Source organism: Helianthus annuus, chromosome 4, assembly GCF_002127325.2.
Source record: "Helianthus annuus cultivar XRQ/B chromosome 4, HanXRQr2.0-SUNRISE, whole genome shotgun sequence".
Classification (NCBI taxonomy): Eukaryota; Viridiplantae; Streptophyta; class Magnoliopsida; order Asterales; family Asteraceae; genus Helianthus; species Helianthus annuus.
Genome location: NC_035436.2, coordinates 7,633,872 through 7,652,711, shown reverse-complemented (window position 1 = coordinate 7,652,711; position 18,840 = coordinate 7,633,872). Strand labels below are relative to the sequence as shown.

General features: G+C 36.8%; 1 protein-coding gene across 3 annotated transcripts; it reads right to left on the bottom strand.

Moving 5' to 3' along the window:
• Window positions 1-8,938: 8,938 nt before the first annotated feature.
• On the bottom strand, window positions 8,939-14,693 carry LOC110935648 (phospholipase D alpha 1). 3 transcript variants are annotated; one of them, XM_022178024.2, is made up of 5 exons: window positions 14,537-14,693; window positions 13,705-13,765; window positions 13,002-13,105; window positions 10,332-12,231; window positions 8,939-9,593 (listed from the first exon to the last, which is right to left on the bottom strand). In XM_022178024.2, the coding sequence occupies exons 3-5, from the start codon at window positions 13,095-13,097 to the stop codon at window positions 9,157-9,159; spliced, it is 2,433 nt and encodes an 810-aa protein (XP_022033716.1). In that variant the 5' UTR covers window positions 13,098-13,105; window positions 13,705-13,765; window positions 14,537-14,693; the 3' UTR covers window positions 8,939-9,156. The 3 variants fall into 3 exon arrangements, with proteins under 3 accessions (XP_022033716.1, XP_035845601.1, XP_035845602.1); XM_035989708.1 differs by having other exon boundaries at window positions 13,677-13,765; window positions 14,537-14,687; XM_035989709.1 differs by lacking the exon at window positions 13,705-13,765 and having other exon boundaries at window positions 14,537-14,660.
• Window positions 14,694-18,840: the final 4,147 nt, after the last annotated feature.

Below are 18,840 nucleotides of genomic sequence, written 5' to 3'. Positions count from 1 at the left end.
ACATACCTTAAATTGCAGCCATTTTTTTAGTGTTTATATTTTGGTGTCTAATCCTCATATATATCCCCATTGCTCTTGATTTTCTTGACTGTGTATCTCTTTAATGTCAACATATACACGTGTGATTTAGTTTACGAAGATTTTTCAGTGCCGGGAACCTCAATCAGAGGGTAAAAAGGCATAAGGTTCACAATGGTGTAAAACTAAAATGGGATATACCGGGCTAGGATTCGAGTTACAGGAACAAGGGCCAAACCGACCACCCAAGAATGGAATCGTCGAGTGAAAATACTTGACAACCTCCTACAAGCAGCTTTTCTTGCCACCAGTCCTTTCTTCATAAATTAGGAATCTGATGCCGTCACTAAACACATTCCTTAAATCGTAGCCATTTTTTTGAATGTTTATTTTTTGGTGTCTAATCCGCATATATATAACCATTGCTCTTGATTTTTAGACTGTATATAACTTAAATGTCAACATATACACGTGTGATTTAGTTTACACAGATTTTTCAATGCCGAGAACCTCGATCAGAGAGTTAAAAAGGCGTAAGGTTCATATTGGTGTAAAATTAAAATGGGATATACCTGGCTAGGATTCGAGTTACATGAGCAAGGGCCAAACCAACCACCCATGAATGGAATCGTCGAGTGAAAATACGTGACAACCTCCTGGAAGCAGCTTTTCTTTCCACCAGACCTTTCTTCATCAGTTATGAATCTGATGCCGTCACTAAACACATTCCTTAAATTGTAGCCATTTTTTGAGTGTTTATTTTTTGGTGTCTAATCTTCATATATATCCCCATTGCTCTTCATTTTCTTGACTGTATATCTCTTAAATGTCAACATATACACGTGTGATTTAGTTTACAAAGATTTTTCAATGCCGAGAACCTCGATGAGAGAGTAAAAAAGGCGTAAGGTTCACAATGGTGTAAAACTAATATGGGATATACCGGGCTAGGATTCGAGTTACAGGAACAAGGGCCAACCAACCACCCATGAATGGAATAGTCGTGCGAAAACACTTGACAACCTCCTGAAAGCAGCTTTTCTTGCCACCAGACCTTTCTCCATCGATTAGTAATCTGATGCCGTCACTAAACACATTCCTTAAATTGTAGCCATATTTTGAGTGTTTACTTTTTGGTGTCTAATTCGCATATATATCACCACTGCCCTTGATTTTCTTGACTGTATATCTCTTTAATGTCAACTTTTACACGTGTGATTTAGTTTACGAAGATTTTTCAATACCGAGAACCTCGATCAGAGAGTAAAAATGGCGTAAGGTTCACAATAGTGTAAAACTAAAATCGGATATACCGGGCTAGGATTCGAGTTACAGGAACAAGGGCCAAACCAACCACTCAAGAATGGAATCATTGAGTGAAAATACTTGACAACCTCCTGGAAGCACCTTTTCTTGCCACCAGACCTTTCTTCATCAATTGGGAATCTGATGCCGTCACTAAACACATTCCTTAAATTGTAGGCATTTTTTGAATGTTTTTTTTTTTGTGTTTAATCCGCATATATATCACCATTGCTCTTGATTTTTTTGACTGTATATCTCTTAAATGTCAATATATACACGTGTGATTTAGTTTACGAAGATTTTTCAATGCCGAGAACTACGATCAGAGAGTAAAAAAGGCGTAAGGTTCACAATGGTGTAAAACTAAAATGAGATATATCAGGCTAGGATTCGAGTTACAGGAACAAGGGCCAAACCAACCACCTAAGAATGGAATCGTCAGCAAAAACACTTGGCAACGTCCTGGAAGCAGCTTTTCTTGCCACCAGACCTTTCTCCATAAATTAGGAATCTGATGTCGTCACTAAACACAGACCTTAAATTGTAGCTATTTTTTGAGTGTTTATTTTTTGGTGTCTAATGCGCATATATATCACCATTGCTCTTGATTTTCTAGACTGTATATCTCTTAAATGTCAACATATGCACGTGTGATTTAGTTTACGAAGATTTTTCAATGCTGAGAACCTCGATCAGAGAGTAAAAATGGCGTAAGGTTCACAATGGTGTAAAACTAAAATAGGATATACCGGGCTAGGATTTGAGTTACAGGAACAAGGGCCAAACCATCCACCCAAGAATGGAATCGTCGAGCGAAAACACTTGACAACCTCCTGGAAGCAGCTTTTCTTGCCACCAAACCTTTCTCTATCAACTTGGAATCTGACAACCTCCTGGAAGCAGCTGTTGACTGTCGCCGGCTGCCGCCGCCGTCTGTCGCCGCCGCGCTGCTGACTGCCGCCGCTTGGTGCCGCCTCCTTCGTCGCGTTTCGTTGGTTCGTTTACTAGCACTTGTTCGTTGAACCTCGGTGTCTCGACCGGTTAGTCATTAACCGAGGTATATTTTTTCTCATCGGTAGTTAAATGTTTTTTTTTACTGTGCTCGTATTTGCATATAACCGAATCCTGTCGGGTTTCGTTTTGTTGATCATTAGTTTATATTTCCGTTACGTTTTTTTATTAACTATTATTTATTGAACCGGGTTTTTGATAAATAAAATTATGACCGATCACCACGGAAACCCAACAGTGGTATCAGAGCCTTGGTTACAACATATGAGTCGGTTCCGGTCCTTTTAACCGGAATTAGAACCCAAACTTTATTTATTTAAAGTTTCTGATCTAAGTATTTTTAAGGGCACTTTTATTTTGGTCAATATTTTATTTGTTTTGCTTGACCAAAAATATATTGCCCGGTTTACTTTGTGATTGTTGTGCGATGTGTAAATCCGGTCCGACCTTACTTTTGTGGTTGTATATTTTATTCGGTTTTGTAATTATTATTTTTGACCACTGAGATGGTTCAAAGTTGTAATAGATTAGTTTATGGTTTTGGCCCGTCTTGTGGTTCAAAGTTGAAATAGATAGGCCTTTTGACTTTGTTGTATTTACTTGTTAAATATTGTTGATACGAAGAACTGAAGCAAAACCGAATGCCAAGAGGAGTCTTGGAGTTAGTGGGAGTTGCTCAAGACAACAAGATGCACTCAAGTCCATCCTAGTGGTTGTTTGTGTGTTGTGACCCCGTGACCCGTTTGATCTTGCTATTAGGCTCTAGCAAGATCGAACAATTTTGGCCATATGGATTTACATATTTATCTTGCTATTGTGGTTGCTTTTATCTTATAAATTGTTATAACGTAACCAACCTAAATACCAACATGATTTTAAGAGGAGTTATAAAATATTAAAAACAATCACATTAAAACAAGTTCTAAATTGTTTTTACAACTTGTTAAAGTTTTTGTTATAAAACAAAGGTTGTTTTTGAAACAAATAATAACCAATTAAGTTTTGCAAATTAAACTAGTTTTATTTTCCAAAACTATCAACTTAATAGTTTTCTATTAACTTAAAATTGGTTATTCCAAGTCGCGACAAACTTAGTTTTATAGGTTATCTAAAACTAATTGTCCCGAGAGATGAAAGGGTCCTTTTGGTTATGTCGCAAATTTAATATCTAAACTAAAACCGACTATAACGACCCTATTTGGTAAAAATTAAAATCAATAGTCTATGCCATCCTACTACTAGTAACACTTGGGGCATAATGCGAACCATCAGTGTTGGAGCCACAGCACGACACTTGGTGTCTAGTTTATCCTTCCAAGGTGCAAGGGCTTCGTCGACACATCCGACCCTTCCACATGTGACCGTTTTAGGACGACTATTACTTTTCTTCTCGTGTTACGTGCCCTAGCTGTCTCGAGAACAAAAGTGGCATAGATGAGGCCAAACGTATCAATGCAAGGACAACAGGTTATCCTCGCAGCCTCATAAACCTCGGGAGTTGTGCTTTTCTCACAACTGACAATCGTTGTCAGTCCGCTTGAACCTCTTGCTAATGTTGCATGCCCCAGCCGCCTTTGGAAAGAGCTTCTAACCGGATTCTCAATCCTTATCGTCTCACCTCACGAAATAAGGAGATATACATCGAAAATACTAATTAATATCACCTTGCTTGTATAACAGATGTTTAATAAAAACAACTCCTTCATATTCAAGTCAGTACTTGAAAAGGAAAAGAAATAAAAATTTGAATAACACCAACCTTCTCGAATGGCACTGCAATTTGAGAATAGCTCTCAAGATGTCGGAAAGGTTGTATATCTTAGATGGCCCAGTCCCTACCGAGCCTGAAAGTAATTATACTACTGCTCGTAAGGCACTGGAGAAACATAACGAGGATGCCGTTGAGGTAGCCTGCCTTATGAAAGCCACCATGTCTCCTAAACTTCAGAAGAACATGGAAGATAAGGATGCTTAAGACGTGATCCAGCAACTGAAAGGCATGTTCCAGAAACAAGCCTGACAGGAGCGATATGACACCATGAAACAGCTCATAAACTGTAAAATGCTGGAAGGATCATGTATCAGTACCTATGTGCTAAAGACGGAAGGATACATTGACCAAATGAACAAACTTGGTTATTCCACAAAACCAACCAAGTTATAATGGTCAAGTCTGGTGGTGTTAAGAATCCCAATAACAAGAAAAAGGAAACATAAGAGCAAAGGCAAGAGAAAAGTTGTTGTTACTGCCAGAAATGCCACCAACAACAAGCATGTTGCAAAACCACACCCTCCTAAGAGCGTCAGTGCTTTGAATGCAACCAAATGGGCACTGGAAGGGAAACTGCCCACAGTATCTAGCCAAGCTGAAGATGAACAAGGCCAATAACATTGGCACTTCTTCTAATATTCTCATTTATGTTATCGAACTTTTCACTGTTTCTAGCAACACATGGGTATTTGATACCGGATGTGGTCTCCACACCATTAATGTCTTGCAAAAGCCTGAAAAGTGGAGGAAACTGAAACAAGGCCACTTGGAACTCATAGTTGGTAATGGAAAGAGAGTTCCAGTTCTGGCAAATGGAACATTTTGTTTTCCCCGGCCTTGTAGTTACTTTAACTAACTATTTATATGCACCTGGTTTGACCAGAAACATTATTTCAGTTTCTTCATTGTTTGAACAAGGATTCAAGTACGTTTTAATGGTTTTCCTATTTTTGCCTACTTGAATGTTGTCCTTTATTTTGAGGCTAAACCTCGAAATGGTAATTATGAGATTAATGTTCAAACAAGTAAAAACATATATCATCTTTCTAAACGTAATAAAGCTGGCATAAATGAAATATATTTATGGCATTGCAGACTTGGCCACATAAGTAAGACACGCATAAAATGGCAGGTATTAAGGCCAAATATATATTTTATGCATACCTTACAGGTAGGGTCGATTCCAAGATTAAAAAAACCCATTTCTAGGTATTTGGGCTGTGTACGAGTCCGTTTCCATTCTTTTGTGCACCTGATGAAAGGAGCCATCATCTCCTACTTTCTCCCCCTCTCTATTAGAAGTGCACATAAGAACCATTTTAATAATAAAAACTGGTTGGTGACCGATATCTTAGTAATTGGTTTTGAACTGAAATGAACCGTAGGTTAGGGACTCGTTAGAAGATTTAGAATGAGAACCGGTTATAGCCATTGGGAAAAACTAGATGCTTTTTGGTGTTTTTTGGACCATTTTGCACTCATATGTTAGTATAAATAGTTATTGGGTGTATTGAATTGATCACAAGTTCACAACACTTCTCTAGTTCTAAAAAAAAACACAAAAACACTCTAGACTCTCAAATCTAACAAATAGATAGTCAAATCCCAATCTTCTCTAGTGATGGATATTCGTCAACCGACTTGATAGTTGTGCAAGTTCTAATGAGGACAAATAACCTAAAATTTTGTATCTGTCTGAACTGACGAACGAGTTAAAGTTAAATCAAAGCAAGAAATGTGGTTAATTTTACGACCATGCTTCAGAGATGGTTTGGTTGGAAACCATATGGGTGGAACTTTCAAACAGGTGGATAATGTTCCGGCTCACGGTCAAACAATACTTTAACTTATATAATACTTGAAAAAAAGGAACGGATAAAACATATTAAAATTATCGAAGTAGAAAGACAATCTCGATGAGCACAATGCAACTGGTCCAACAATGATTAAACATACACAATTTCTATATTTTTCATTTTTTATAAATTTTATTTTTAGTTAGTTTTTTAAACAAATTTGTGTGTCAACTTTGGAATTTCAAAAATCGAAAAAATGAACTTTATTGAGTTTATTTTATATATTTAGTATATAACTTAATTTTTTGAGTTAAACGTCATTTTAATCTCTGTGGTTTGGGTTATTTTGTCAGTTTAGTTCAAAAATTTGAAATGTTGTCATTTTAGTCCAAATAGTTTTAAACATTGTCATTTTAGTCCACTAGGTTAACTTCATCCCTTTATTATGTTAACTAGAATGAAATTTCGATCATTTTATATGCAATTTTTTTAACTAGAAGGACAACTCGTTAAAGCAATTAAGAAAAAAAGGTTAATAAAAGGAAAATGAAATGACAAAATGCCCTTGGCAGCTTTAACAGATATGGATGGAGTTAAGTCAGTTGGACCAAAATGGCAACAATGAAACTTTTTTGGATCCAGATGTTAAAAATGAAACCTTTGGACTAAACTGCCAAAATGGGCCAAACCACAGGGACTAAAATGGCAATTTACTCGTTTTTAACCCGTCCCAAACCACTAGTTCATGTTGGTTCCAATAGAAACCAATTCCTATGTCGGGCTGAGTCCGAGTTATAACATGTTTAATTAAACATGTCACGTTCAATTTGAGAGTTGAACTTGTTTAAGAAGCAGGTTGATATACCAACCTATTTAATTAAACAAGACAACTTATTAACCTGCTCAACCCATTTTTACAACCCACCAACCTGATTAACACGCTTATTAACTTGATTACTACCCCTTAGGTCTCATCCTGTTTGACATGTTTAGATAGATGAGTTAAAAGGGTATGTTATTACACGATTTTAAGTGTGTCTGAGTTAACATCGATATTTCTAACACGAATAAAGATGTGGGCAGTGGGTAATGTTTGTGTTGAACAATTCAACCCGACACGATTGACACCCTTATTTATATACATATACCGATTTTACTCTATACGATGACGCCTTTTACATCCTTTTAGCAAAATCTTATGTTGAGCTCTCTCGTCTTAAAAATCAGTCTCCTAATCACCTAAATATGTTAACCTTTTTTGTTTGATTGAGAAGAGAAGTTTTTAGCTTATTCATTAAAGGAAGATGATTGGATTTGTATGTATTGTCGTGGTGTGTATTATGATTTTGATATCGAGTTAAAATTGATGACGTATAAATAGACGACAAAGGGTCAATCAAATTGTTGTTATCTAAAGCTCTAAACAATCATCGAGTCACTATTTTTTGCAATTATTAAAGTAAATAATTGAAAACATTTTGTAAGAAAATCAATCATCGAGTCACTATTTTTTGCAATTATTAAAGTAAATAATTGAAAACATTTTGTAAGAAAATCAAAAAGCTTATCTAAACCATGATTGAGTTGCTATTGAGTATTGACTATGACATTGAAAATTGTAATCATACTAGAATATATTACTATTAATTATTTATAAAAACAACATTGGGACGCCACTAACCGACTTCGTTTTTTAACTGCAACCAAACGCTGGCGGACTTACATAAGGCCAAGTGTCGCGCCTATTTACATGTAAACAGTAAACATAAAACTGAATACTCGTTACTCCCTGAATACTCGCTACAAAGAAGTTGTCAAGGTCTGAATACTCTTCATCTGGGTCGAGTACTTCTTAAGTGCTCTTAAGTGTTTTTGCAACATGCTTATTTTTATATATAATGGGTTGGATCAAATACAAAGGAGAAGTTGCGTACGCGTGTGAAGAATAAGAAGGATTATATTAAGCATCGATTTACATATTTAGTGGTTGAAATTAAGTAATTCCAAAATCTTATAATTACATAATGAAAACAAGTGTTGAAAGGTCAAAAAAAAATTTATCGTATTGTTGCCTTTTAAACCAACTTATCTTGGTCTTTCAGCATCCATAACATTTTCATATATCGAATTTTTTTTTTTTTTGAAATATTGGATTTTAATAATTCTAACTATTCGCAATTGGTCGTCAACAGTCTCAACTTAAAAAATAACCACTAACACTCCTAAACATTAACATACTGACCTCCAATGGACCCTGACTAACAGAACCCAACGCCCTTAGTTTCTGGAAGTCGAAAAAACGTTTTTTGCCAGAAAAAGTTTCCTAAAGATCCGATCTAAGGTTCCAAAGAGAAGTGTTGAGTTTTCCGGCTAAAAAGTTGAGTTTTCCAGCAAAAAGAAGTGTTCCGTCCCAAAATGAGTTTTCCGGCGACCTCAATAATTAGGGCTTTTACTAGAAAAAGGTTTCTAAAGATCCGTAATGAGGTTACAAAGAGGTTTGGTACGAAAAGGTTGAGTTTTCCGGCTAAAAAGGAGTTTTCCAGCCAAAAACATTTTCCGTCGAACGGAGACTAACAGCGTTAGGGTTCTATTAATCAGGGTCCATTGGAGGCCAATATATTAATAGTTGGGACTGTCAGTAGTTATTTTTAAAGTTGAAACTGTTAACGACCAACAACGAATAGTTGAGATTATTGAAATCGAACATTCCATTTTTTTAAATAAGTTACATCATAAACGAGCGGTATTATTTTAGTTTTTTTATTTAAAAAAATGAACGTTTGATGTGATTACATATCATTGCATCATTTGGTAATTACCCAATGACTTATTTTCAGAACAGTTATATACGTATATATTGTTCTATGTAATTAGCTAGTATTATGTGATTACATACACCCGTCACCCTCATCCGCTACGTAATTACGTATGGACTATTATCCCCCTAGCCTAAAACACGTGTCACATTCTAGTAGCTTCTTACACTCCGTACGTTTTTCCCTTCGTACAGGATCTACCTCATATACATAAAACAAAATTTAAAAAAAAAACATGGATTCGACTAACCAAACCCACGCCATTTTAGCCTTGTCACGGTCACGGAGACATGATTACAATACCACATAGTTAAAAACAAGAAGTCTGCATTACACATACACATAATAGCCTCCCAAAACCAAACACCACCAACAAACATACCTTATTATAACCATAAACAACACAACTAACATAAAAATGCATACCTTTTTTACCTTCCTATGAGGTAAGAATTGGAGGAAGGTAATCAACTTTACCACCAAGAACACGAGCTTTCGTATCAGGGAAAAACTCGGTTCCGGGCAGTTCGGTCACATTACCTTCACTAGCAACCCCGATCGGGTAACGAAGCAAGTGACCGGGCAGGTCTTGTTCAAGATTCTCACTAGCGAAAAGGTCCCAATATTTGTCGGCCATGTGGTTAACTTTTTTCACACACTCGGTGCTTTCTGGGTTCTGGAAAGTGTCGTCGAGCATGCCTAAGTGTTCATACCATAAAGCCATACGGAACCCGTGAATCTGACCCCTTGCGGGTTCACTGCGGGTTGATAAGTGGTATGGTTGGTAGGCGCCCATTGCGATCTCGGAGTCTCGTGCACCATCCATGGATCGTTGGTTGATGTTTGCAGATCCGACTATTATGTATTCATCATCAACTGCATTTAGTAAATTCTGATTAGTTTTATATAAAAAAAAAAAAAAGTAAAATGTCATTTTCGTCCCTATGAGGTTTGGTCAGTTTTGCGACTTTCATCCAAAGGTTTGTTTTTCCGCAACTGGATTCTAAAGGTTTGATATCTTGCCATTTTCATCCAGCTCGTTATCTCCATCCATTTTTCTCCGTTAAGTAAGGGGTATTTCCGTCTTTTTTGTTTACTTAAAGCCTTAAAGGGAAATTTGGTCTTTTTCAGGGGTATTCAGTCTTTTTACATAAAGCGAAAAAAACCGAATTGCCCTTTAAGTTAGCAAAAAAGACGAAAAATATCTTTGACATAACAGAAAAAAAAAGGATGGATTTAACGAGTTGGGTGAAAATGACAAGATTTCAAACCTTTTGGATCCAGATGCGAAAAAAGAATCTTTTGGACAAAAGTCACAAAACTAGCTAGACCTCAGGTAGGGACGGAAATGACATTTTACTCAAAAAATATCAATACATAAGATCATCAAAAATAATATATTTTTTTATGAAAAGAGACATTTTGTTAGATGAGACCAAAAGTCCCTTGCAATTAGGTGGCAACACAAGCGGGTTTACCCGGATCATGTAACGTGTCAAAACGGGTTAGGATCAAATGAGTAACTTCTATGTATGGTCAAAATGGATCCGGGTCAACACCTTGTGTATTGAATATGTTTAAAAACTATATTATAAAAGTAATAATCCAACTTACCAATCATCATTTTGGCATGTACATAGATCATGAACCGGCGAGCCGCTTGTGCTTTTTCATAATCCGAATCCGGGTCAGGCCGTTCAGATGGTTCGTATTCGCCGCTCTTCTTCACCTCACGGTTCCCAAGGCAAAAGAAAGTGAGATAATCTCTCGGGTCATCCTGAAGCCCCTCGGCTTCAAGAGCCCGAACGATATCTTTATACATCATCTCCATAGTCCTCCTTTGCCAATCCAATATCGCTTGAACCGATGCACTCTCGGGTATCCCTTCGGGCCACATCGGGACCACAACATAAACCGTAAACTTTTCATGGGCATGAATCTTACTCGCAATCTTTAACGAAAGTTCTTTCGGGATAAGATGCAACGCACCGACGTCTTCGCCTTTAACATCATCAAACTCCCATGCGTACGAGCTTCCGAGAAAATACTGATTTTCGATGTAGATAAAACGTTTAGCTCTCCTTATAGCATGAATATACGCATCTTGTATGCTTCTATCGATTATGTTATCTTTCCCGCTGACTAGACCCGAGTTAGCCGCATCTTCGGGACTATCCGGGAACCCGAAAGCGGCCCCACCGTCAATCGATCGGAACACTTGAACGTTCCATGTTTCTTGGTCATCTGGAAACATTACAGGAGAAGGTGGCGTTAAGATGCCGTCAAGTTCTCGTAAATTAACAAGAATGTCTTTCCCGCCTTGTTTTTTCCACCGTTGTTCGAAGTTGAACAAAACGTCCCACGCAACGGGTCCTTCGAGCCGGCTATGTATGTCGTGCCACGGTTCGCGGGGCCCGCCTTTGGTTATGGAAGCGCCGGTGTAGTTCGGCTGGTGGAAATCGTCATGGTGGGCGGTATCAAGCGTTCGGAAAAGCGAATGAAACGGGGTATCATACCGCCCGTCACAGAGATCAATGCCGCCAACGAAACTCACCACGCGGCGGTTCGTTGAGTCGCCAGTCGGCATCGCGGCGTCCACCACTACGATTTTCTGGTGGTGAGTGAACATGGTGGAAATCTGAAGGTCTTGAATGAAACTTGCACCGTCATCAGGATTACGGGGGCATAAAACGCAATGAACGTCGGTATTTTGGAAATAGTTTTCGGTATCTTCGTCATGCGTAGCCATTAATCCGTCTCGTTTGAATATGTCCACAGATGTTCTATCGTCCCAAACAAGCATAAGAACGCGAACACCTTCACTCGCTTTTCGTTTTAGAAGCTCACCGAGTGTAACGTCACCTCCCGCCTTCTGCCGCCTCGAATCGCGTATCAAAGTTATCTCGGTGTAAACCGACCACCCCGTAATATAAATAAAGTGTTTCGCGTCGGTTATCGCATCAAACACATCCTCCCAACATCTATGTGGCTCGTAAAATTCCCCGTTAGCAAGGGGTATTTTAGGAATGAAACCATCGGGGACGTGCGCATCTTGATATAACGAAACCCGACATCCGTTTCTCTGACCAAAGAACGTGTACGGAACTCCGGGATATTTAGCACTTTTAACTCCACGGTCCCAGTTACGATCTTGTGTAACATCGAAATACTGTACTTTTACGTGGATTTTAGAACCTGCGCTTATAGGATTTTTATCTTCGTCTAGAATCTCGACCCATCGATCCAATTCTTCACCGTCTAAGATTTCTTCAACGGGGATATAAGCCCGCCCAATTAAGGTTGCACCGACGGGATTATCGTCTTTGACTGTGAATATGACGTTAGAAGCTGAGTGCGCACAGTAAATGTGGAATGACTCATTCCACTTCGGGGTTTCAGGCTCATCGGTAATCATTCTGGTTCGCCCAACTCGGGCTTTTTCGAGATCGACAGTTGCATACATTTTCGGAGTTCCCTTTCCAAATCCGATAGTCTCCTCTATGTTAGCCACAATCTGCAAAACGAATTGATAATAAAGAAAAATGTGTATTTATAAATACTCTATATTAATGTTACACAACACTGTTGCAAGTTATAGGCTTGTATGATGAGGATCATTAGCGAACATTAAATTATCGCAATAACAACTTGATAATCTGTGATTCATATTTTGCAAATTTTAAACGTTTTACATACGCATGCAGATTATGTACATTAAAAAAAACCATCAAACTAACTTGTGTATATGTTTATTTGGTACCATTTACCTACACATTCACAAGTGATATAACCTATACATAGATTATATACAAAAATAAATAATCAAACTAATTTCTTCATGTTTTTATTTTATTTAAGGATAAACGAGTGAGAAACAATAAACACTTCCATTTTCTTTTTCTTTATTTTAATATTTTTTTAAGATTGAAAAATTGAATGATTCTTTTTGTTCCATATGTTCTCTCTCAAAACAGAATAAATGAAAGAACATATATTCAGGTTAAAAAAGTGAATCACAAAAGCAGATCCATTTATATGTCATGTATCACTACAACAACAACAACAACCATGCCCAGTAAACCCCACAAATAGCAAAGCTACTCATAGGGTCTGGGGAGGGTGGGATGTAGACAGACCTTGCCTCTATCCCTTGGGATAGAGAGGCTGCTTCCAGAAGAGACCCTCGGCTCCAATGTCATGTATCACTATGAGGTCAAAATCTTGAATCACTAAAACAACGAAATTGAAAGTTGTTTTCGGTGAAAAAAAACATATGGTATATACCTTGGAGAATATGTTACCACCACCAGCAACATGAATTTTATCGACTTCATAGATCGTTACATGAAGAGTGCCATGGAGATGTGTCTTCTGAGCCATTGTCAACCCTGCAACAAAAGTTACAGAACCTAATCACATTACTGATTCATCAAATTAGTAATAATAAAACCTAATCGCCTTTTTGTGAAGCACACGGATAGAGTGAAATTAACTTCTGTACACAAATCTGCTATGAACTATGTTGCTAATAATCAAATCAGATCAAAAACCTCGGCATCCGTATCTTTAAAATTACTCGTTTACACGAATTCTATGTTTTCATAGCTTGAAAACAGTTAAAAAGGCTTGTTTACACCGATACGAACTGAATTAACTTGAAAATATACAAATCTACTCAAAAACCTCTACATCAACAGAATTTACTGTAATTGGTAAACATCAAGTGATACAGCGTTGCAAATCGGAACAGAATTTTGGTCTACGTGAAGAAAAAAACACGAAATAAATTAGCACTTGACGAAGTAAACGAGATCTAAACGTGCCTACTCCGTTAAACGAAGATACGAAGCTGAAATAAGTTAGCAACAGTTGAATCTGAACGCGAAAAAACAGTACAAAACTACCCAGAATTTAGGCATACGTGAAGGAGAAGAAAACGAAACAAAATTAGTACTTAACTAAGTAGACTAGATCTAGACGTGCTTACTCTGTTAATCGAAAAATCTGTAGCTGAAACAGCTTAGCAACAGTTGATTCCGATCAAAAACCTGTTTATCAACAAAAATTCAAAGTAAAATCAGTATAGAATTCCAAATAAAGTGATGCGGTTGCTCAAATCTAAAAATATATTCACAAATTCATGAAAAAAATACAATAAAATTTGCTGAATCTGCTAAAAAAATTAACAGCAGATGTATCCGATTGAAAATCAACAAAAATTCAGTTCAAAATTACAGATAAAGTGATGCGGTAACTCGAATCTAAGAAAATATTCAAAAATACATGAGAAAAAGCATTAAAACTTGCTGAATCTGCTACAAAATTAACAACAGTTAAATCCGATCGAAAATCAAAAAAACTTTAGTGTAAAATCAGTACGAAATTACAGATAAAGTGATGCGGTAACTCGAATCTAAGAAAATATTCAAAAAAACACATGAAAAAACGCATAAAAAGTTGCTGAATCTCGTACGAAATTGACAGCAGTTGAATCCGATAAAAAAACTGTTCATCAACAACAATTCAGAGTAAAATCACTACAAAACTACTGTTAAAGTGATGCGATAGCTCAAATACATGAAAAAAATGCATAAAAACTAGTTGAATCCGATACAAAACTAACAAGCAGTTGAATACTTGAATCCGATCGAAAATCAACAAAAATTCAAAGCAAAATCAGTACGAAATCACAAATAAAGTGATGCGGTAGCTCAAATCTATGAAATTATACAAAAAATACACGAAAAAGTGGATAAAAACTAGCGGAATTTGGTGAGATGTGCAGAAGATGTGGTCCGAAATTTAGTGAAGAAATGTACCGTGAGAAAGGAGAGGAAAATCGGAGAAAATTTGTGACAGAGTGATGAATGGCCCCAAAGTGAAGGAGAAAATGTAATGTGATATGCTTTAAAGATGGATGCAATAATACAAGGGGGTAGACATTGTGCCCATATCCGTCTTAAAAACTGTGAACACGTGTATCTTTTTTGAATGTGGTTTGTTTAAGTATTATTATTGTAATGACTTGATTGATTTTTTATTAGTTAGTTGGGGTTTTTATATTTGTGTTCAAGTGTTTTTTATATAAAAGTATAATATAACAGTACATAGACGCCGTCAATAGAGAACGGTACATAAACATAAATATAAGATAAGAATATTTGTATAGACTAATTAAAAAAATGTTTTTATTTAGCTCATTTTTAGTGGGTTTAAATTTTTACGATTAAATCAAAGTATTGATAGGGGAAGGAGGTCAGGTAGGTGATGTGGCGTCGGCAGCGATGAGTACACCCCTCCCCCCACCTCGGGATTAATTTACGGTGCTATCATTGAATTCCCCCCAAGCTTCCCGATTGTTCTTTTGATGACATTGATGATTTGGAAGCTTGGAAGTGAAGGGGAAAACCATCTTCCTTGATAGCACTGAAATGAGATATGATGAGTTGATGTCATGAGGATGAAAGAAAGGGAAGCACACTTTATAGCCTTATAATTATCTCCTTAAAATTGCTATCGAAACACATCGTATATGGTCATTTATTTAGAAATAATGTTCAATCTTTTTATCTTACGAGGTTATTTGGCTTGAATTTCTTTTTTAATCCATATATTCGACAAAAAAAGAATTATGATCAATAGTATATAGTTGACCCAATGAAGTGAAATTCTGTTACGAACCAAATCGTTAACCAATTGATCCAAAGAAAATAGATAAGAACTTGAGAGAATTTAGAGATTTTTGGAAGTGACTAATTCATATTTTTCATTCATAAAATAAAATGGAGATACAAACTCGTTTAAATAAGACTTAACAATTGTAACCATCCAAACCACTACTCCCACTAAGTCATTAACCCACTATGCAGTAAGATAAATAAATAAAACAAGTAACTAATATGCATATGATTCTAGCAACTGCCATGACACACATTTCATTTTTGTGCATGGTGTCTCGTGAGTAAATATATATGTGGATGAGGTACACATCATTCTATCCCCCTTGAAAGAACCTTGTCCACAAGGTTGACAATCCCGATGCAACATGAGCGAATTCCACGGCGGTCGCCATTCGAGGCGTACAACGACGTTAGGAGCGGTCTCTATGTATTGACGTGATGGGTGCCAAGGTGGTCGCCACTCACGTTGCTTGGCTACACTTTCGATTGAGTCTTCTTTGTACCACTTCGAACTCCAGTGAAATTGTGGCATGCCTGTTATACTCATCTCCCAGGCAGTCTTTGTGAAACCCATGTTCCATTTAGGACATAGTGTTAATGCTAGTGTTGGTGTTGGGTTGGGTCTTGACGCAAATGGTTTCGGTAATGATGGCCGTGTTGGTGTGGTTTTCGGTACTCGTAGCGGGGATGGTTTCGGTGCGGCGGGAGGTTGGCCGAAGGTGGTGGATTTTGGTGTTGAGATGGGTGTATATGTCGGCGGTGTGGTGGAAACGGGTGACATGGCGGTTGGTGTGGCGGCGGAAATTGGTGGTGGTAACTGAGGTCGGTTCTTGAGAATATCGATCATCCGAGCAATACTTGACTCGATTCGATCGAACAACTCGTATTTGGATAGACTTTGAGCGTCCATTGATGTGGATCAAGACCGCTCTGATACCAATTGTTACGAACCAAATCGTTAACCAATTGATCCAAAGAAAATAGATAAGAACTTGAGAGAATTTAGAGATTTTTGGAAGTGACTAATTCATATTTTTCATTCATAAAATAAAATGGAGATACAAACTCGTTTAAATAAGACTTAACAATTGTAACCATCCAAACCACTACTCCCACTAAGTCATTAACCCACTATGCAGTAAGATAAATAAATAAAACAAGTAACTAATATGCATATGATTCTAGCAACTGCCATGACACACATTTCATTTTTGTGCATGGTGTCTCGTGAGTAAATATATATGTGGATGAGGTACACATCAAATTCGTATTATGTCAATAGCATATAGTTGACTGACCCAATGAAGTGAAATTCGTATTATGTAAATATTATATAGTTGACCGACCCAATGAAGTGAAATTCATATTATGTGAATTAGGGTTGTAAACGAACCGAACGAACACGAACAAGGCCATGTTCGTGTTTGTTCGTTAAGGAAATTAACATGTTTGCGAACTGTTCACGAACGCATACCGAACATAAGTTTATGTTCGTGTTCGTTCGTCAAGGAAATTCAGTTGTTCACGAACAGTTCGTGAACACTGGTCTCGAACACAAACGAACGCAAGCGAACACAAAAGAACGCAAACGAACAGTTAACATGAAAATAAAAAAATAAAAATATTGTTATCCTTAAACATTGGATATAGGTACTTAAATACAACCATCAAATGATAAATCAAAACACAAGAAGTCTAATACACCACCAAACGATGAATCAACTTTAATTAACATAGACATAATTATTCCCAAAAATGTCTTAGCATGTCTAAATTTTAGCTGACTTAGAAAAAACAGGTTTCAAATTTTCAATATGTTTAGATAAAAGTTTTATTATATATATTATTTTTTAATATAATCAAACGAACACGGACGAACATAACCGAACATATTACCGAACGTTCACGAACGTAGTCGAACAAACGAGACCTATGTTCGTGTTCGTTTGCTAAGCTAACCGAACTAAATTTTTTGTTCGTGTTCGTTCGTTAAGCTAATCGAACGAACATAAACGAACTTCCCGCCGAACACTTCACGAACTGTTCGCTGAACGTTCGGTTCGTTTACAGCCCTAATGTGAATAGCATATATTTGACCGACCCAATGAAATGAAATCCGTGTTATATATGTAGCATATAGTTGACCAAATGAAGTAAAATTCGTATTATGTAAATATAAGTAATGATAAATGACATAATAATTATATGTTTATTTCTTTTTACATCACTCTATAAACCTTTTTTCATGAATTTTCGATTATAGAATCATTCTTATAACTCTTCATTTCATTCGATTATAGAATCATGAGAAAAATGCAATTTGCGTCCCTGTGGTATGTGTGAAACATTAACCTGAGCCCCTAAATTCATTTTTTGGTTTTTTGAGCCCCTGAGCTTATAAATTTATAACAATTTGAGTCCCTCCGTCACACTTCCGTCTGTTTGGCTGTTTGAGCCAGGGGTAAGACCGTCTTTTGGATTTATTTCCCTTCTAAAAACCCCAAAATTCATTATTAAGCCCTAAGTTAAACAATTAAGCATCAAACATGGACATAACATATCACTAAGTTAAACAATTAAGCATGATTATAATTAAACACAACATAAATGCACACTTGCATTATGTTAAACATACAATACAGAGACAAAACGTCATATCAAGAAAGATAGAAGGATATCCAACTTGGTAGACTTGATGGAACTTACAGACTCGATAACAAAAGACCGTAACATACAACGAGTTTTCGAATTTCTTCGTGATGAAAACTCAAGGAGTGAGTGGTGCATTTCGGAATGTAGCTGATAACTCCCTTTAGTGTAGCTCTTCGATTTTCCTTGAAATTCCAGAGCTCGCTAATTACATATCTGCCACTGGGGTTATATTCATTCATATGCACCAATCAGCTTATCTTTTAGCAATTGATCGTTCTGATCAATCACTTCCTTATGTGCACCACACCATCTTCCAGGAGGTTGTCAAGTATTCTCGCCAATGTTTTCGTAGTTGGTGTTTTGCGTATCTTTATATCCGCAGCCATTCTGTACAATAAAAACATCCATAGTAAGACGGCTGATACAGTACTTTCATAATGCATATATGTATACATATATGAGGAACCCAAAACACAGTTGATCTCATATCAAGAAAACACATTCAAATGACCAATACGAGGAACCCAAAATGCAGAGTCGTTAACCAACTTTACATGAGAAACAAAACAACAACCATACCCAGATTTCAACATGAACAGCAGAGACTTAAGAAACCCAGATTTCAACATGAACAGCAGAGACTTAAGAAACCAAACCCTGTTTTAATCGATTGTATATTTTAAACATTTCAAACAAACTATAACACAAAAACAATCTTAGATTAACGCCAAAAACCAAAAACCCAGTCTTAATAAACAGAGAAAACCAAAAACATCACAAACAAACCTTCA

Excerpts from the sequence above, each read along its gene's own strand:
- LOC110935648 (XM_022178024.2), bottom strand. The coding sequence starts at position 13,097 with ATGGCTCAGAAGACACATCTCCATGGCACTCTTCATGTAACGATCTAT. Across the intron at positions 12,232-13,001 it reads GTGGTAACATATTCTCCAAG|ATTGTGGCTAACATAGAGGA; the intron begins GTATATACCATA and ends TTCGTTTTGCAG. Across the intron at positions 9,594-10,331 it reads ACATGCCAAAATGATGATTG|TTGATGATGAATACATAATA; the intron begins GTAAGTTGGATT and ends TACTAAATGCAG.